Source organism: Mirounga leonina, unplaced genomic scaffold (genome assembly GCF_011800145.1).
Source record: "Mirounga leonina isolate KUSES-001 unplaced genomic scaffold, KU_Mleo_1.0 Mir_153, whole genome shotgun sequence".
NCBI lineage: Eukaryota > Metazoa > Chordata > Mammalia > Carnivora > Phocidae > Mirounga > Mirounga leonina.
Genome location: NW_023270387.1, coordinates 36,117,071 through 36,138,451, shown reverse-complemented (window position 1 = coordinate 36,138,451; position 21,381 = coordinate 36,117,071). Strand labels below are relative to the sequence as shown.

At 37.6% G+C, this 21,381-nt stretch overlaps 1 protein-coding gene across 4 annotated transcripts in view; it reads right to left on the bottom strand.

The window, feature by feature from the left end:
* The window catches only part of MTMR2 (myotubularin related protein 2), a 113,378-nt gene that overhangs the window by 15,566 nt on the left and 76,431 nt on the right, over window positions 1-21,381 (bottom strand). For all 4 annotated transcript variants that reach the window (XM_035009337.1, XM_035009339.1, XM_035009338.1 and 1 more), the window contains 4 exons: window positions 21,086-21,169; window positions 12,694-12,843; window positions 11,747-11,935; window positions 902-1,087 (listed from right to left, as the gene is read on the bottom strand). In XM_035009337.1, the coding sequence (XP_034865228.1) occupies window positions 902-1,087; window positions 11,747-11,935; window positions 12,694-12,843; window positions 21,086-21,169 (609 nt within the window). The remainder of the gene's footprint in view (window positions 1-901; window positions 1,088-11,746; window positions 11,936-12,693; window positions 12,844-21,085; window positions 21,170-21,381) is intronic.

Below are 21,381 nucleotides of genomic sequence, written 5' to 3'. Positions count from 1 at the left end.
TCTCGAATTCTCAATTAGGTCAATTTGGCCTTCTCTTCAGTTCTGCCCGAATTTTAGATTCGAATGTGAGTACATGTCTGCTCCTTATCATGAAAACTCTCATTTCCCTTTATTTCACAGTATGAATGTGTATGTGGCTATAGAAGTCTGTATCTCGGTACGCTGTGTTACTGAAATTTAGAACACGGATGAAAAAAGTTATGTAACCATACAAAGTGCGATCACATCCGGTGTTCCAAACATGCCAGTGACAGGCTGGGCACATTAGTGTTCACAGGGCAGTCTCCACATCATTTAGCCTTCAAACCCTTCGTTCAACTGCTTCGCCTCCCTTCTCTGACCAGAATGCCTCTCACTTCACTAGTCGAGCAACACAGATTTAGCGGGTGCCTGTTATTCACACACACAGTGCTGCCCTAGCTCCTGAGGGGTCCAAAAACACTAATAAATTACCCAGCCCAGGTTTCCATGAATTAGGAATATACTCCAGCTGACACAAAGTAATTAACTGAAGTGTAAGGTCTTACCTAATGAGTTGGAAAGAGAAAGTAAAGTGAAAAGTGCAGAGACAATGGAAGTGGGTGCGATCCGGGAAGACTTCATGGAAGAGAAGAAATCGGAACTGGGGTCTGAAGGATGGGTAGAATTCAGACAGGGCGGGGAAGAGAGGGGAAGAGAAGACCACAACAGAACCAAACGCACAGTATAGAAAACTAATTCATTCAAGCAACACACCTTAGAAGTACTTACAATTTTCAAAGCAGTTATCAATTTTTTCATTATACAGAAAGATACCTTCATCTTAAGTTCAACTGTAAGAAAAGTGCCAAAAGAGAGGGGCAGAGAAAGTCCTTGTCTGATATTCTGTAATAATATAAGGAAATAATAACATATACCTAACCTTAATATGTTCAAGCCAGTGAGTAGATTCCAAGTTAGACAACCAGTGAGTCTCCTCAATGTTAGGGTACACAATCTCCTTCAGTTTTCGTAATGATTCTCTCATAACGTGAATATTGTGGATATCCAGAAAAATGAGTTCTGCATTTTGATAGGCATCTTCACTCTCATAACCTCCACCCTTCGCCTGGGGAAAAAAAGCACACACCACAGGAAATCATAAATGAATGCATGTAAACATATGTGAAAAAGTGCCATAAAATATCCAGTAACATGAAAGATGATACATATTATTTTCTTTTTCTTTTTTTTTAAGATCTTATTTATTTGAGAGAAAGAGAGAGTGACAAAGAGCACAAGCTGGGGTGGGAAGACAGTAGGGACAGAGGGAGAGGGAGAAGCAGACTCCCCACTGAGCAGGGAGCCCGATGCAGGGCTGGATCCTGGAAACCTGGGATCATAACCTGAGCTGAAGGCAGATGCTTAACTGACTGAGCCACCCAGGCGCCCCGATGATAAATATTACTGATGAATAGGAAAACTCCATGGGAAAATGTCAATGGCTCAGGACATCTTAACACAGCCACTCCCTACTACACGTTCTTCTTTATGAAACAGGAATATACACTCTAACCCTGACTTCCTTATGTGGCTGTTTTAAATTAAATGTGATGCCATATATGAAGGTCCTTAAACATTTTTAAAGCACTAAATTTTTCCTACCTATATTTCCAGTTCTACCCAAGCATAATTTATTAGAGAAGACTGAAATCACCAGCTCTGTATGCCGGGACGACGTCTAGCTAGTTTCGTACTGGCCCATGCTTCTTCACCTCCCTTCCTTGTCACCTCATTTTAATCTTAATATTTGCAAAATGCTTTGCAATCATAATGACTTGCTTCTATTTCAACCACATAATTATTTCCAAATAAAAAGACGGAACAAGTATAACAGCACAGAATACCATAGCATACTAAGATAGCCACTGTATAAAAAAATTAAGTGTTCATATGACTCACACCATTGAAAACTACAAAACCCACCAACGCCTAACCAACAACAGATTACCAAAAAACAGAAGGTCTGCTTCTAACACTGACAGTCTGGGAAATAGTTTGGATTCAAGACTGGCACAGCTACAAAGTTAACAGTGTTTCAGTGGGTACCTGTTAACAAGGATTATTCCTGGAGCATGGGAACTGAACAGGTCAGGGGTAAGAGACACTTTCAGTTCAAATTGGTTGCAACAAATTCTAGAAAGATGGCAGTGGAAACTACAGAGGCCAGTCACACAAACAAACAGAAAATGCTCTGGAATCAGACAGTTGTAGAACTTTGTGAGTATACTAAAAACACTGAAATATATACTTGAAAAGAGTGTGTTTTCTGGCATGTGTATTAGATTTCAAAAAAGTTGACATTTAAAAGAAAACAGAACAACTAGACAGTAAAACCAAAAACACACAAATCATTTAAAACAGAAATGGGGACAAAGCATTCTGTGAAACCCCAAAACCACCCACAGCCACAAGATCTGAATGCTGTCAGTTAATGTGTGGGAAGAAGCAGAGGAAGCGATGGATATAAAAGGACTGGAGAACAGGAGAACCATGAGAGAGCCTTACACTTTTTAGTGTTTGTTCTTCCCGTGTTGGCCTTCATCTTCCAGAACTATAGGGAAGCCCAACAGGTCAATCTAAGAAGTGCAGCTGAAAACCAGGAAGGGTTCCGTCCATTCTAACAGCCCATGAATCTAACGGATCTACAGTAGATCTAAAGGGGCCAAAGCAGTCTAACCTTCCTGAACTCTCCTAACAGACCAGCCAGGGATTGCTTCTGCTAATAAGCACATCATCAAAATTGAGCAGACAGAGTCAACAGAGGCAAAGGAAGAGAAGGTCCAGAGAAATAAGACAAAGGAAAAGAAGTTTCAGGTAAGGGAATGGGGTGGGGGAGGTACTGGGTGGGAGAGACAGGACAGAGCCAGGAAATCCCAGAAAGTAAGACTTCATATTTTTTAATGCTACATGCAAACAATAAAAGAGGCAGCTCAGTGAAATTAGTTCTAACTTCTGGGTACACCTAACTTCTGAGCCATGGCTTCTAACTGAACCAACCACCCTGAAGGTTCAGGAAAACTAATTTCACCTAAAAATGAATAATAGGAAAGGATCAAGGTCAAGTCCCATAGGCGCTATCTTAAAAAGAGAATGAGCAGTATTCATAACATATCCTCTGAAAATGCCTCTCAACACTGAAATCTCTTTTCAAGCAAGCTAAAGACATTAAAAAATAATACCAGGCATGAAAAACAAAATAAATTGGAATTAGAAAACTCAAAAATGAAGTGACAGAACTTGGGAACAAATTAGAAATAAAAGGAAAAAAATCAGGAAGACTAAAGAAGAAGAAACACAAGAGTAAATAATACAGCAGATAACAAGTTAAAAGAAAGAGAGAAAAGGAAAATACTTAAAACCAAAATGAAATTAGAAAGACATAAGAAGGAGTCAAGAGAAAGTGACAAATGATGAAGAAAGGTGAAGAAGAGCCAACACAAGAGTCCTGAAGAAGAAAGTCAGAACAAGGAAACAGAATGCTAAGAACAATGATTAAAGAAAACTGCATGTATTTTTTTAAAAAATTGGAAATTACATATTGAAACAGCACACATGCATACCTGAGAATACAGACCCAGAACACACAGCATGGAGACATATTCTGGCAATAACTGTACTTCAAAGGAAAAGAAAAAAGTCCTTTGAACATCCAAGTAAAAAGAGTGACGTAGAAGGTAAAGAAATCTAGTTTATCGTTAGCCTTTGAAGCTTTATGCCAAAAGAAAATAAGCAACATATTTAAGAAACTCAGGAAAATCACATGTAAGCTAAGGGTTTTATGTCCAGCCAAACTGACTTTCAAACTTTAATAAAGGACACAAGCTCCTATTAGCATACAAACACTCAGAGTATTGTTCCCACGAATGCTTGCTGAAATATTTAGAGAACAACTTCAGATGATGATGATGATGATAATAATAATAATAATGTCTAGAAAGTCATCCATATACAAATTGCTTGTGAGCATAAAATATACAGCTATTTGTCGAAGTCAGAGGTAAAAGGGAAACTGTTCAAAAGGGAGAACGTGTTAAGGCTATATCCGCTGACAATGTCAATATAATACAATGTATTTAAAAGTGGGGGAGGATGGGGAGAGCAAGTGAAAAACAATTAACTTTCCAGAAGGTACTGGTGATGGTGGTATTAATATTATTATTCTGAGACTGGTAGGATAAAGCACACAAGTAATTATGAAACATACATATCATCCCCTGAGTCTTTGAGAACCGGGATTGCTGGTGTGGAAGAAAGGAGATACATATGTAATTTAGAAGAAGCTACGTAAAAATTGTTTAGCACTGGATTTAAATTGAAAACACCAGTAGGAACTCTTGAGGTACTTTACCTCTAAAAATATGTAAATATTCCCTAATCCTATTCACTGGAAAGACCTCAAAACAGTACAAATCCAGTAGCAGATATCCTCAGCACCCCAGACGATGGTTTGCAACACCATTTGGTACTAATAGGAATGAGAACTTCTTGGAGAAATAGCTGTTTTGGGCACCTGTGTGGCTCAGTTGGTTAAGTGTTTGCCTTCAGCTCAGGTCATGATCTCAGGGTCCTGGGATACAGCTCCACATGGGGCTCCCTGCTCAGCAGGGAATCTGCTTTTCCCTCTCCCTCTGCCACTCCCACCTGCTTGTGTTCTCTCTCCCTCTTTATCTCAAATTAAAAAAAAATCTTAAAAAAAAGAAAGAAAAAAGAAAAGAAAAGAAATAGCTGTTTCGAGGCTGTGGCTAGGCAATGCACAAGACTTTCTGATGAGTCTGGTATATCTCCCTATACCAGATAGCGAAGATTACTACAGTTATATCAAAAGAACTCAGGAGATAACTTGAAAAGCCTCCCTCGACCAAAGATGAGAAATTTTAACTTCAAAAAAATATTATCTGCGATGGATTAGAAGATGTTGAATATGTTTAAATACATGCATTCATAACGATACTTTAAAAAATCAGTCACCTTCATGGGATGACAGGAAGTAAGCTCATCACTGGGAAAACTGACCTAAATTGATGGTTAACCAAACTATAGATAAAAGAAAGTGTTTCTTTACAGAAAGAGTTCAACCAATAACTGAAAGAGAAATCATGAAATTAAAACACCACCATTTTGGAGTTAATGTATCTAGGCACTGAGCATTAACAGCTGCTAACACCCCAAAACAGAGAATCAGCCACAAATGATGTGCCTCCTGATATGTTCCCTATAGCCTTGCCAAAGGTATCGAACCTGGATCTGAATAAACCTCTAAATTTATGTGGAAGAAATTCAAAGGACAGAAAAAAGTTGAACCATACCATGCATGCAACAGCAAAACTTGGGACTATGGAAAACTCTACAGATAAAAGGTCAAGAAAAGAAAGTGAAAGGCAAGGGGAAGATTACAGATTAAGAGAGACTTAAAACACAATATTTAAAAAAACAAGGCTAAACTTGAGTCTAGGGATATATACTTCAGTAATGAAATATAAAGAAATGCAACAAGATGACTATTATAAAAGTTAGGATAGCGGTTACTTTTAGTACAGTTAGAAGGCTGAAGCAGGGCACCCATGGAAGACTTAGTGGCTGGCAAAGTTTTAATTCTTGACATGGGTCATGACTGCAAAAGGATTTGTCATATTCAAATTGATTAGGTTATAAAAAACGTTGAGAGTTCAGGTTACAAGTATTTGTTGCAACAAGGATGTACATTTTTGCAAATTAAAAAGCCAGGGGGTAGGTGTGGAGATTGGGTGAAGGTAGTCAAAAGGTACAAACTTCCACTTAAAAGATAAGTTCTGATGACTACTGTTAACCATACTATATTATATATTTGAAAGTTGCTAAGAAAACAGACCTTACAAATTCTCATCACAAGGAAAAAGAAATTTGTGATTATATGAGATGATGGATGTTAACTAAACTTATTGTGGTGATCATTTCATAATATATACACATATCAAATCATTATATTGTACACCTCAAAATTATGCAATGTTCTACATCAATTATATCTCAGTAAAACCAGGGGGAAAGACATCAGGCTGGTAAACTGAACCGACCTTCCTGACGAATACTGACTGTATGTAACAAAACTCTTAAAAAACACATATTTTAAATTTTGATACAGTCATTGTATATGTAGGATACTCTTTTAAGGAAATAAAGATGCCAACAAATGATATTTATTTCAGTGATATTTAAAATACTAAATACTTAAACACCCAATACGAGAAAAATGACTAAATGAATAATGACACAGCTGTAATAAGTACTATTACAGTGTTTTTCAAGAATATTGTATTAGATGAAATAATTCCTATAGTATTAAGAGAAAAACCAAAGAAACAAAATAATCAACATATAAGTGTACCAAAAAATAATGGGGGAAAATACAGCAAAATATTAGTGGATATGGGTGATTTTAATTTCCTTTATCTATGCCTGCCGAGTTTTTCTATACTGTCTAGTACATATCTTGTAACCAGGAAAATGTACCAATAAATAAAATATATCAGTTGTTAAAAAAAGGGGGGCTTTCCATACTGACATATGTAAGAGAATGCTTTAAAAAAATAAGATAGGGAATATAACTTTGCCTTACCACCTTTTCTGCATTACATTTCTCCTTCCTTCTCCTCTCATGCTAGAAAACATACTAAGTCTCTCTCCTGCTAATTCAGAGTAGAGTTTTGGAAGGGAAACAAGTAATGACTGGAAAAATACATGCTAGTCCCTGTGCTGCAAGCTTCACGTACTCATTATCTCATTTCTCCTTTAAGGGGAAACATTTACAGTTTAATAGAGAATGCCTGCAACTCACAATGCCCTCAAAACACTAAATAGGATGGAAATAATTAGGCACACGCACCATAATTTAATTAAAAGGATGATCATCCCACCATTGTTTATAAAAGCAAAAAACCCAGAAATAAACTAAATATCCAGTAACAGTTGATATTATTAGTTCTTGTACCATTAAAATAATGTTATAGATAAATGTTTATTGGCACAGAAAGATACAGTGTCAGTGTTTTAAAAAAGAAGTTACAATTATCCCACTGTTTCAAATATATGTGTGCATGCTAATACTCATAGGTCCAGAAGTACAACCAAATTTTAATGATGTTACAGGATTTAGAGTGTTTTAAAATATGTTCTTTTTGCTTATCTGCATTAGCTGATTCTATAATACAGATACATTGTTTCTTGGGGGTTAAAAAGGTAACTTACTAAAGCTAATTTATATCCCTTCTCTCTCCTTCGCCTATGGCAGATTTTGTCAACCAGGCAAAAATTTCTATTTCCACAATGTAAATATTTGTTCTACAGCAGAAACCAGGGCAATTGCTCCAGCTAAGTGCAAGTATGCAGTGTGAATAACTTGATTAGGTGAAGGGCAGGGAGAAGGGGGCATCACTGGCCACTGAGAACACTGCTTTCCAATTCCTACAGCCATGCTGGGCAGAGTTTAGTCAGACATACGCTCAGTTAGTTGTCAAGTTTGGAGAAGGGAGAAGGAAACCAGTTAACTGCTGAATAGTTATTTATTATGTACATGAGCACAGGGTTATGCACTACTTTTTATTAGATGAGTTTTGCCCCCAAGACAAGCCCGTTAGCTATTATTATTCTCATTTTGCAAATGAGCAAATTAAGGTCTAAAAAGAGTAAATAAACCATCCCCACATGCCACTTCACTTTGGCTGCATCAGAGCCAGCTGGTGCATGTGTAGCCCACATAGAAGACACCCAGCGAGTGGCCATGGGGATTGTTTCTGGGCCCTATGGGTCTGAAACATTGGAGGAAGAAAAATATGTTCCACATGAAAAAACAAACTAAAACACCAGAAAAAAACCTTAATGAAATGGAGATAAATAATTTACCTGATAAAGAATTCAAAGTAATGGTCATTAAAGGTGCTCACCAAACTTGAAGAATGGATGAACACAGTAAGAACTTCACCAAAGATATAGAAAATTTTAGAAAGTACCAAACAGAAGTCACAGAACTGAATAATTAAACTGAAAAATGCAAGAGGGGTTCAACAGCAGACCAGATGAAACAGAAGACAGAATCAGTGAGCTGGAAGACAGCGTAGTGGAACTCATCCAAAAAGAATTTTTGCAAAAACAAAAAAGAATTTTTAAAAAGTGAACATAGCCTGGGGCACCTCGGTGGCTCAGTTGGTTAGGCGACTGCCTTCGGCTCAGGTCATGATCCCAGGGTCCTGGGATCGAGCCCCGCATCGGGCTCCCTGCTCAGTGGGAAGCCTGCTTCTCCCTCTCCCACCCCCCAACTTGTGTTCCCTCTCTCACTGTCTCTCTCTCTCCCTCGCTCAATTAAATAATCTTAAAAAAAAAAAATTTTTTTTTTAAAGTGAACATAGCTTAAGGGACCTATGGGTCAACATAAACTGAAATGACATTTGCATTATAGGGGAGCCAGGAGAAGAGCAAGAAAAAGGGGCAGAAAACTTATTTGAAGAAATAATGGCTAAAACTTTCCCTAGAGAAAGAGGCATTTCAGTCCAGAGAGTTGAAATAAGATAAACCCAAAAAGAGCCATACCAAGTCACATTATAATTAAAATGTCAAAAGTTAAGGATAGGAGAAAATCTCAAAAACAGCAGGAGAAAAACAACTTGTTAAATACAAAGAAACCTCTATAAGACAATCAGCAGTATTTTTAGCAGAAACTGTGTAGGCCAGAAAAGAGTGGCATGATATATTCAAAGTACTGAAAGGAAAACCTTCCTACCAAGAATATTCTTTCTGGCAAGGTTATCATTCAGAATTGAAGAAGAGATTAAGAGCTTTCCAGACAAACAAAAGCTAAAAGAGTGTATCAGACTTAACAAAAAATGTTAAAGGGACTTCTTTAAGCAGAAAAGAAAGGGCACTAATTAATAACAAAAAAATATATGAAAGTAAAAATTTCACTTGTAAAGACAAATCTACAGTAAACATAGTGCATTAATAACTTATAAAGTTAGTACGAAGGTGAAAAAAATAGTGAAAATAACTATAACCACAATAAACAGTTAAAGGTACACAAAATAAAAAGTTGTAAATCTGACATCAAAAACATAAAATGTGTCAGGGGGGAGTAAAAGTGCAGAGTTTTAAAATCATTCAAACTTAACCCGCTATCATCTTAACACGACTGTTACATAAAAAGGCAGTAATATATGAGCCTCATGGTAACCACAAAGCAAAAACATGGTACTGAACAACCAATGGGTCAACAAAGAAATCAAAGAAGAAATATAAAATACCTTGAGACAAACGAAATGGAAATGTAACACACCATAATCTATAGGACGCAGCAAAAACAATCTTAAAAGGCAAATTTCTAGCAATGCAGGCCTACCTGAAGAAACAAGAAAATAGTAAATAAACAATCAAACTCTACACCTAAATAAAGTAAGCCCAAAATAAGTAGAAAGAGGAAAATAATAAAGATCAGAGTGGAAATAAATGAAACAGAGACTAAAAACATAATAGAAAAGATCAATGAAACTAAGCCAGATTAATAAAATCAATAAACCTTTAGTTAGACACACTAAGAAAAAAAAGAGGGAGGGCTCAAATAAATAATCAGAAGTATGGGGCGCCTGGGTGGCTCAGTTGGTTAAGCGACTGCCTTCAGCTCAGGTCATGATCCCAGGGTCCTGGGATCGAGCCCCACATCGGGCTCTCTGCTCAGCCGGAAGCCTGCTTCTTCCTCTCCCACTCCCCCTGCTTGTGTTCCCTCTCATGCTGTCTCTCCCTCTCTCCCTGTCAATTAAATAAATAAATAAAATCTTTAATAAATAAATAAATAAATAAATAAATAAATAAATAAATAAATAATCAGAAGTAAAAGAAGGTAAGTCCCAACTGATACCAAAGAAATACAAAGGATCATAAGAGACTACTCTGAACTATTATATGGTTCACAGTAATAAACTGGACAACCTAGGGGAAAAAATGGATAAATTCCTAGAAGCATAGAATCTTCCAAGACTGAATCAGGAAGAAAACAGAAAATCTGGATCACTAGCAAGGAAATTGTATCAGGACATAAGTCTAGGACCGGACAGCTTCACCAGTGAATTCTATCAAATATTCAAAGAAGATTTAATACCTATCCTTTTCAAATACCTACAAAACTGAAGAGGCAGGAACAATACCAAACTCATTTTATGAGACCAGCATTACCCTGACACCAAAAACAGACAACCCAAAAAAAAAAAATTACATGAATTATGAATTATGAATTAATGAACATAGATGTGAAAATCCTCAACAGAATATTACCAAATTCAACAATACATTGAAAGGATCATACACCATGATCAAGTAGGATTCCAGGGATGTAAGCATGGTTCAACATTTACAGAACAATCAACAAGATATAACGCATTGACAAAATTAAGAATAAATTTTATTTTTTAAACAATAGGCAGAGGATTTGAATAGACATTTTTCCAAAGAAGACACAGATGGCCAACAGGCACACGAAAAGATGCTTAAAATCATTAATCATCAGGAAATGCAAATTATAACCACAATGAGATATAACCTCATACCTGTCAAAATGGCTATTATCAAAAAAATAAACGTGATGGAAAAAAGTATGAAGGTTCCTCAAAAACTCAGAAATAGAACCACTGGGTATTTATTGAAAGAAACAATAACACTAATCCAAAAAGATCTGTGCACTCTATGTTCACTGCAGCATTGTTTACAATAGCCAAGATATGGAAAGAACCTACATGTCCATCAATGGATGAACATGTAAAGAAGATGTGGGGTGTGTGTGTGTGTGTGTGTGTGTATACACAATGAAATACTACTCAGCCATAAAAAGAAATGAAATCTTGCCATTTATGACAGTATAAATAGACCTGAAGAGTATGATGTTAAATGAAATAAGTCAGACAAACACTGAATTATTTCACTTATATATGGAATCTAAAAAACAAAACAAATGAACAAACAAACAAGACTCATAGACACAGAGAACAGAATGGTGGTTGCAGAGTGGAGGGTTTGTCAGGGAACAAAATCGATGGAGATAAGGAGGCACAAATTTCCAGTTATAAAATAAATGTCATGAGAATGTAACATACCACATGGGGACTATAGTCAATAATATTGTTATTGTGAATTTGAAAGCTAAGATGGTAAATCTTAAAAGTTTTCATTATAAGGAGAATATGTTGTAAATTTGTATGGTGACAGATGGTAAACAGACTTAATGTGATCATTTCACAATCTATACAAATACTGAAATATGTTGTAAACCTGTAACTAACATAATGTTGTATCTCAACTGTACTTCAAACAAAAGTGAACAAATAAAAAGTTAAAAGATTAAGTAACTAACTAGGGGCACCTGGGTGGCTCAGTTGGTTAAGCATCTGACTCTTGATTTTGGCTCAGGTCATGATCTCAGGGTCATGAGATCAAGCCCCATGTCAGGCTCCGCACTCAGCGGGGAGTCTGCTTGAGATTCTCTGTCCCTCCCCCTGCTCGCTCTCGCTCTCTAAAATAAATAAATCTTTAAAAAAAAGAGATTAAGTAACTAACTCAAAGTCATACCATCAAGTAGGAGAGCCAGTATTAGAATCTACATCTTTGTCACTGGAGAGCCTGAAATCTTTCTACTACACATGGTGGCTCCCACCAAACCCAGCCAATTCATGAAACTATAATTATAATCTTAATTACTGAAAGACAATCTCACCTTATTGGCAACAGCATTGACACTTGGCCGGGCATCAAATATAAAGATTTTATGAGACTGGGCATTGGAGTCCATGATAGCTTGAAGGTATTTTTCATCTTCTTTGCTTCGCTTTCCACTCACTCCTACCATGGGCTGGCTACACCGAGTGATAGTGGCTTGACTTTCAGGATGAATCCATGATAAAACCTTAGTGGGGGAAAAAACAGTGACACACTCTTTATATATTTCTCTGTTTATAATTCTTCTCAAAAACACTTCTCTATAAAATTCTGCTTTCTGATTGGTTCCAAAGCCTAACCACGAAAGGCTATTCAAGGCTGCTATAAAATCATCACCTTTCTTTCAAGCCAACTCTGGCATATGGAAAATTTGGTCTAATCCTTTAATCAGGTGTTGATTTACATAAGTCATGACTATTCAGAAGTGTTGTCTCTAGAATCACAGTACATTAAAAGGGGGTTAAATAAACCCCTTAAAGTTTTATTACTAAATCAGCAAACTGTCCAACTATAAAGTCTTCAGAATCTATGACTTTTGTACCTAAAATTATTTGAGCCAATCTTTCTAAAACACAGTAATTCATCATAAATTTGTAAAGTTTTCTTTTCTCTAGGATTTAAAGGAAAAGAGCATTTATCACCATGATTAAAGAATATATAATAAAATAAAGAAATAGTGAACAATACAGAGCCAACTTTGTTGTCGAGTTAAGAATCACAATTCTGTGCAGTTCTCTCCTACCCATGTCAGACTCTCCAGAAACTTCTTTAATCTAAGTCTTTCCTCCAGTTTTAATTTTACTAAATAACTCATTCTCTAAAATCCCCATAATAGACATGTTGCTATAGCTATTTTTATCCTGCACCCATTCTCCCGTTCATTAACCTCAGCATTACGTAGAGTACAAAAGCATTTGCAAAGTCTCACCAAAGCTTCACACTTACTGGGATACGACCCCTTGATCTGAAGGATGCCACTCTCTTTAATTCGTCATCAGGAATATTTGCCGGCACAACCAAGAGGGCAGGATATGTATCACAAAGCTCGTAGCGTTCATTTATCTTTGTTATTCTCCAGCTTTCATTTGGAATTCCCTACACATGAAATAGAACGTAAGACAAATTACCACCTAAAATATTAAAAGACACTGAAACAGAAGCCACCTTATTTAGCCTCTCTTATCTCCACTATCCATCTCTTAAGTTGCTGGAATAGTTACTGTCTACTTGTAGTGACCAGGCTTTTAGGATGAGTTAATGTAGGGATCTATGTTCATTTTGATGCTCAATTATATATTGAAAGATTTCTTAAATCATTAAATACTGATAGATTGCTGGGTCTGTGCTAAACATATCCAATGGGAAGGACACAGTAAGACTGCAAATGTTCCCTGTCTTAAAAACAAAAAGTTTGGGGCGCCTGGGTGGCTCAGTTGGTTAAGCGACTGCCTTCGGCTCAGGTCATGATCCTGGAGTCCCGGGATCGAGTCCCGCATCGGGCTCCCTGCTCGGCAGGGAGTCTGCTTCTCCCTCTGACCCTCCTCCATCTCATGCTCTCTGTCTCTCATTCTCTCTCAAAAAAAAAAAAAAAAAGTTTCACTAAGCTTGACTGGATGATTGATTTTGCTGCCATTCATCTACATAAAGAAACTTCAGGGAGCAGGTACCCAGTATCCATCAAAACGCTATACATATATTTATCATTTACATACCTAAAGTGAATTTTTCCCTCCTAAATTATAGTACTAATGGGAATGTTGCTAATCTAACACATATTATAAAAGCAAGGGAGTAACAAAGCAAAACCAAGAGGCAAGAAATACTTTAAAAAACTTTTTAAAAACACATCAATTATTAAGCTCTCATTTGATCCTTCAATATTAGCTATAACTAGTCTACTACTTCACATAAAGGGTTACCTAAATAAGATACTTACAAATTTTCCATCTTTCATTCTACAGAAAATAAAGCCATTAAATTAGTTGGAACTAAGAAAATATATATATTTAAAATTTTATGGACCCCGACAACTCATATAATCAATCAGAAAAAGAAAGAAATGAAAGATTTCTTTATTATAGTTTTAAAAACTATACTAAAACTACTAATTATAGTTTTTTTTAAAAAAAAAAAAAACCTTTATTGAGTACCTATCATGTGCCAGTACATGTCAGCAACCTCTTTACACACACATACATGCACATATTATTGTATCCAGGTTTTGTTAACTCCATTTGATAGATGAAGAAACAAAGGAGGTAATAAAGAACTCCATGTACATTGCACATCTATCCTTTTTATTTAAAAGTACATTGTTCCTTTAAAAAAAGAAAAATTAGGGCGCCTGGGTGGCTCAGTTGGTTAAGCGACTGCCTTCGGCTCAGGTCATGATCTTGGGAGTCCCAGGATCGAGTCCCGCATTGGGCTCCCTGCTCGGCAGGGAGTCTGCTTCTCCCTCTTGCCCTCCCCCCTCTCATGCTCTCTGTCTCTCATTCTCTCTCTCTCAAATAAATAAATAAAATCTTGAAAAAAAAAAAAAAGAAAAATTAGTATCCTGGTTCACGGAATTGTTATAAAAATCTGAAATCAAAGGGAAGAATGTACTCTCCTTTAAAGAGGTATTTCTCAAGTGACTGCCAAACACCCAAGAGGGTATGAACATTAAGTAAAGAGAGAAAATTCCCTCCCAGTATTCATATGGTAAATAGAGTTTCCATGAATTCCGAGCCATGGTCCATTTCTTTACCGGTGCCTTACACTCTATACCCTATTTAATTAGCCTTGTCCCAACCTGCTTCTTACGATATACATCACCCCCTCCCTCTTGCTTTCCTAACTTTTTATATACTAAACAACTATTCAGGTAAGATCCTTTCTTATTTTTAGAAATAAAGACTTAATTAAAGGCTTAAAATATGTTTCCATGCTATAACAAAAAAGTACAATGAACTGGCAAGTTTATAGAGGTGATACTCAAGCAAAAACCTCAGATACAATTCATCCCTCTCCCTTACCCCCTTACATCCAATCAATGACCAATTTCTATGATTTTTTCTTCTAAAAGTACCAAAAGAAAACTTTGTTCAGTATTTTCAATTCTCATTGCAACTTCCCTAATTCAGGCCATTATCACTTCTCTCCTGTCCCTCTGCAATCCATTCTCCATGCTGCCTCTACAATAATCGTCTAAGAAGCAAGTTATCATGCCATTCCTCTAAAAACTATCAATGGTTACCTATTCCTTTTCACATGAAGCATAACTCCTTCACCAAGATGGCATTATAGGTGTTCTTGACTTTGCTCCCCCTCACAAGAACAACTGACAACTATTCAAGAACAAGACAGCACTGAGAGAATCCTCGAACATGGGACTGAAGCAATTCCTGCACTTCGGAGACCCAGACAGACTGCATTAGAAGCATAAGACAAGTGTCCCTCCCCTCCAGGCCAGCCCGGCACCACACAGAAAGGTGTCCCCTGAGCCACAGGAGACAACCAGCACCTCGCCGGTTTTGTGGGTCACCTTGTGGGAGCCCCTACTCTGATCTTGCACCACAGGAACTGTAGGGGAATCTGTGGGGCTCAACCACTGGGGATCTGACTGTGATGGAGAAGTGCGGACAGGCTTGCAACAACCAGCACATGGATCCTGACAAACTGAGTTCATACCTCCTGGGGCCAAGGAGGAATCCATATGGGTGGTTTTGCTCACCTGCAGAGCGGAGTCAGGGGTGCACACACTCTGACCAGGGAACTCAGCAGGGTGCAGAACTCCCTAATTTGGACCCTCAAAGGAGGAGTTTTGCCAGCCCTAGAATTCAGTTTTCCACCCCCAGGCCAGAAGCTAAATCACTGCCCCACACACTGCAAAGTATCTTCCCACCCCATCTGACCAAAAGGACTGGCAAAAACTGGAAACAGTGTGGACCAGCAGCACTCAAGCAGGGAGACAGGAGAGAAGAGCTGACTGCCCCTGGAGCAAAGCCAGTCCTGGGAATGCAGCAATCCCAAGAAGGGAGTTAATTCTTAGCTGGGGCTGAGGGTAGCTCTTGGCTCTTCCCAACCACTAAGGTTGTTTGGGAAATTGAGAGTAGCTAGTGAGGCCCCTCCCCCTCCCACCAAGGCAAGGAAGCTAAAACACAGACCAACCAGTTGTGGAGAGTGTCTTCTAGCCCCATCTGACCAGAAAGGGCAGGCCACAACTCATGGTAGCAGTGTAGTCCAATGGTACTCAAGCCAAGAAATGGGCAGATAGCCAAGAACAAAGCTAGTGGCCCTGTTTGGTCAGGGAACTTGGGGATCTAGATCAGCTTGAGTTAACACAACAAAGAGTTTCACTGGCTTTAGAGCTGTTTCTCCTGCTGCAGCCAGGAAGGGAATCTAACTCACTGCCCTGCTCATTGCTGAATAAAGCTCTCAGCCTGTCTGGCCAGGGAACCCTAACTAGAGAACACAAGAAGCTCCATAGCCCATTCAACAGCCCCATGTACAACGACACTAGAACAGAGCACACAGCCCATGGCTTCTCCAGTGTGCAGAGTAAAACCAGTGGCCCTGCTGGACCAGGGAATTTGGTGAACAGTTAGGCCTGATTTGGGTCCCCAAACAATGAGCCTTGGGTCCCATCATGCTGTCCTGCCAGCGCAGGAAAGCTAATTAATAGCCCCATCTACAACTGAATACAGTACCCAGTCCCAGCAATCTAGTATACCTGACCGGAGAATCCAGGTAACTGTAGAGCCCATCCTACAGCCTCACTTGGGTAGGGAACCAAGCCAGCAATTCCATCCAACTGCTCTCAACCAGTAGCACACCCTTCCCAGTCTCTGTCCTCAGAGTTCAAACAGTTGCCTTGCCCCAAAACAGACCATAATAGTAGGCCCCGCCTGCCCAAGGACATTACCAGCAGACATTCCCAGACACCCAAAGTGAACTGATTAGTGAAGAATGGTCTCTGCCAAAGAAAACCTATAAATTCTGGAAGAAAAGCCCAATCATTCAAATGTGCAGATACCAATGTAAGAAATCAAGAATCATGAAAAATCAGGTAAATATGATACCACCAAAGGAAACTAACAAAGCTCCAATAATTGACCCTAAAGAAATGGAAATATATGAACTGTGAGACAAAGAATTCAGAATCCTCTTAATGAAATTTAATGAGCTATAAGAACACACAGACAATTAAACAATGATGAGCAAAACAAGAAGTTCCACAAGAAAACAGCGGGCATAAAAAAAAGAACAAAAATCCAGAAATCCTAGAGTGGAAAAATACAATAACTGAACTGAAGAATTCAACAGTTTCAAAAGCAGAACTCAACCATACAAAAGAATCAGGGACCTGGAGGATAAGATATTAGAAATTAACCAGTCAGGGACACCTGGGTGGCTCTGTCGGTTAAGCATCTGCCTTCAGCTGAGGTCGTGATCTCAGGGTCCTGGGATGGAGCCCCACATCGGGATCCTTGCTCAGCGAGGAGCCTGCTTCTCCCTCTGCCTGCAGCTGCCCCTGCTTGTGCTCTCTCTCTCTGACAAATAAATAAGTAAAATCTTAAAAAAAAAAAAAAAAGAAATTAACCAGTCAGAATAACCAAAAGAAAAAAAGAATGAAAAACAGTGATGAGGAAAGCCTACAGGAATTATGGGACACAATGTAAAGAAACAACAGTCACATTATGGGAATTCCAGAAGAAAAGAAAGAGAAAGGGACAGAAAGTATTTTTAAAGTAATGATTGAAAATGTCCTGAATCTGGGAAAAGAAATGACATCCAGATCCATGAGGCCCAAAGTACCCCAAATATGTTGAACCTGAACAGGGATACACTGAGACACTTACAATTAAAACATCAGAAGTCAGGATGCCTGGATGGCTCAGTCGGTTAAGCATCGGCCTCCAGCTCAGGTCATGATCCCAGGGTCCTGGGATCGAGCCCCACATCAGGCTCCCTGCTCCGCAGGAGGCCTGCTTCTCCCTCTGCCTCCACCTCCCTCTCCCTCTATTTGTATTCATCACTGTATATTTTAATCATCAGTTTACTTCTTTGACTCCTCCACTAAATATATGCTCTTTGGAAGTCAGGATTATGTCTTCCAGTTTCACAGACTCAGCCACTAGTATATGTAGTGCTACATAACTTGGATGGATGGATGGATGAGTGAAGGAATGATTAATGAATAAATCAATGAATCACAAGGAAGCCTTCTTAAGAAGCAAAATTAATTTCTCAGGTTTTCTTAGACAACATGGAGTCAGAGCTAAGATGGTTGGATCACCGGAGAAGCATACATCACCTGAGATCCTAATATACTACCCCCAACCCAGGGAGGTACTCTCATCTCTCAATCCCTTCTCATATCCTTAAAAAATTCCTCCCAGGGAGAACTACTATTACCAGTGGGACTGTGTCACATTCTTTAGGAAATTGGAAAGGTGGGGGTAGAACCACTGACTTAAATTACACTAATGGCTATTGTGTTCCTATTCTTAGATAAGGTGATACACCTATCTCCACTAAAGGAACTGCCTTCCAAACTGAAAAGTGGGGTTGACTAGTCAGCATACACTCTTCGTAGACACAACTACTGATCTTTGGCATACATATTTATAATTGCCCTGCAAATCACTGTCCTTCAGTTAATGTATCCATTTTTCAGAGTCAAGTTACAACCCAATTAACTGGATTATAGCTTTCCTTAGTTATTTACATTCCAGTGCTAAGGATAAATTCTGTTTTCCTTGACTGGACTTGAGTGTTTTGCAAATTTGTTAAGCAACACATCTATCTACCTTATGACTGAATATTTCTGCAGAAGACCATGTTCATTTCCTTAAGACTGACTTTTACTGTTTTAGCAACTTGATGATTTTTCTTGATCTTATCCACCAATTTCAAGGGTCCTCTGTATAATCACTACATGCATCAAGAGTAAAGAAACATCCTCTTACATGACAAATTTAAATAGTTATTAATAATTTTGCCCATTAAAAATAATGTATGCTCAGTACTATAATGTATCGGTCTACAGAATTAATGTGGCTTTCCCCTTGTGTTTTAGTGGCTGCACACAATGAAGCTCACGAGTCATGATTTCTGTTTTTAGAAAGCTTTACGAAGTAATAAAAACAATAATTACCACTTGGATAGATTTCTTTGGTTAATAAAATACCTTCCTGTATATTACTAATCCTTCAAACATTCCTATAAAGCAGTTCCTATGACCAAGTAAAAAATAAAAGCACTGTGACATAAATGACTCATTCAAGAACATATACCTAAGACTGAGAACTAAGTAAGAGCTAGAGATATGAAGAAAAGACTCAAACTCAGTCTTCTAAATGCTCGGGAATTTGATTGTGGTAACAATTACACAACTTTGTGCATATGTTAAAAGCCAGTGGACTGTACATTAAAGTGGTACAATTTATGGTATGTGAATTATACCTCAACTTTAAAGAAAAAAAGAATAGGCAGGTCTGTATGTTCTGAGATGGTATGTATCCTCCAAAATACATTAAATGAAAAAGAAGGCATAAAATCTCTGAAAGCATACATAGGTAACCAGCAACATTATTTCCTAAAAGGAAAGGAACTGGGATGGCTGGGGGACAAGGTTGTCCTGGAAGGGAAACCAACCTTTCAATTCAAATTCAATTCAAATTCAACTTCTGCATTTTATACAGAATGCAAGTGTAACCACTTTTAATTTTTTTTAATTGAAAAGAAAAAAAAGAATACTCTGATGTGTTCTCTTTAGTCTTAAGGTTTATATTAAAAGATTATCTTCATTTTCTCCTGTAATAAACTTAATATACATCAAAATCAACCCCCAAACCTGAGTCTTCTAACCACAGGAAATAGTGTTCTCTATACTACACTTCAGTTTAGTTGCCTCAGGGACAAAGTGCCTAGCTCTGCAGGAAAAAAACCTCAAAAATTCATCTAGTAAGTCAAAGATCATAAAGCATCTGTATCATTTCATGTAGAGTTCGATGCTCTATTCTGACAGCCCCATTTCCTAATCTCGTAATTCTCCTTCTGTAGGGGTATAGTTGTTTACTTACTCTTTAACTTACATTCTCTTTTCCATAATAATTTATTTCTTTTCTGTGGACATACTTATCTCACCTGCTTTCCAAAATTCTAGGTTGATGGCAATTTTTGCCCAGATTCCTAGAGAATATTCCTCACTTTGACATTTCTCAGGACATTTGTTAGATTTTCTGATTGCTTTCCCACCTAATTCTGATATCGGCTTTTTGAATTAGCAAAAATCTTGCAATAGACTCTTGATTTTTAGTTGATTCACTTACTGCGTATTCTGCTTCATACTTTGCCAAGCTGATGACTTTATAACTGAATAAGAAATTTTCAGTTTTACTGGCCAGATGCAACTGAGCAACAAACGATACTTGAAACCATTTGGATATCTTTAGTTCTCTAGTGGTGGATTTTTACTCTTCCTTGCTTTGTGAAACAAACTTAAGTAAATTAGAAGCTCCGTAATTCAAACGCAATGTTTGAAATCTAAATACAAAAATCACAGTTTATTTTCATATCTGAATTCTAGAATAATCTGGATCTGAAATCTAATAATTACCAAAGAAACAACCAATGTGTCTGAACTTAAATTCTCAAGAAAGCAGAATGAACATGCGGAAAGTTAAAGACTATTTTAGGTAGAGTTTAAATATTCAGTAAAGGGCTCTGGGAAGTGGTGTACTGAGAGAGAATAGGGAGGATGACAGACTGTCACACAGATTTCCAGACTGAATTCTGCTTTCATCTCTTACTGTGATGAATCACACTGATAGGTTTTCTCATAGTAAACAAACCCACCTTAGTCATGTTGTATTATCTCTTTTGTATATTATCAGATTTGATTTGTTAACATTTTATGTATGTGTGTCCTCTATGAAGATCTAAAACTTTCAAAATTTCATGGGGAGCTAAGTTATAAGCAGAACTACTATGAAATTTTTTCAGAATTATATTATAGGATACCCAAAAGAGAAAAAGGTGAGTGAATAATGGTGAATGGTATATAAGAATATTAAAATGTAAATATATTTACCATTTAATTTTTATCATTATTAAACATTTTTAATAAGCTGATTTACTTGTTAGCTCTTCGATAAGTAGAGATTCATAAAAGATCACTAACATAGTCTCAAAACAGTTTAAAGAAACTGAAAGGTAGACAAGAAATCAGGATTAGCCTTCATTAAAACAACAACAAAACCCACACAACTATATAAAACTATATACTTCTACCCTTAAGTTTTTTGTTGTAACGAATACAGAATATTAAAACTGAAAGAACAAAAGTACTTACCTGTCTTCTATACTCTAAAAGAGAGTCATATAGCTTCCACCCATTTTCAGGGAACACTTCTTTGTATTCAAAAGCAAAAAGAGGCTACAAAACAGTAAACAGAGTTAATAGCTACAAAAAGACATTTCAGGAGGTCATGAATCAGAAATGAATCTTTATACGAGGAATTCTTAATCGCAGGAAACAAACTGAGGGTTGCTGGAGTGGGGGGTGGGGTGGAGGGATGCGGTGACTGGGTGATAGACACTGGGGAGGGTAGGTGCTCTGGTAAGCGCTGTGAATTGTGCAAGACTGTT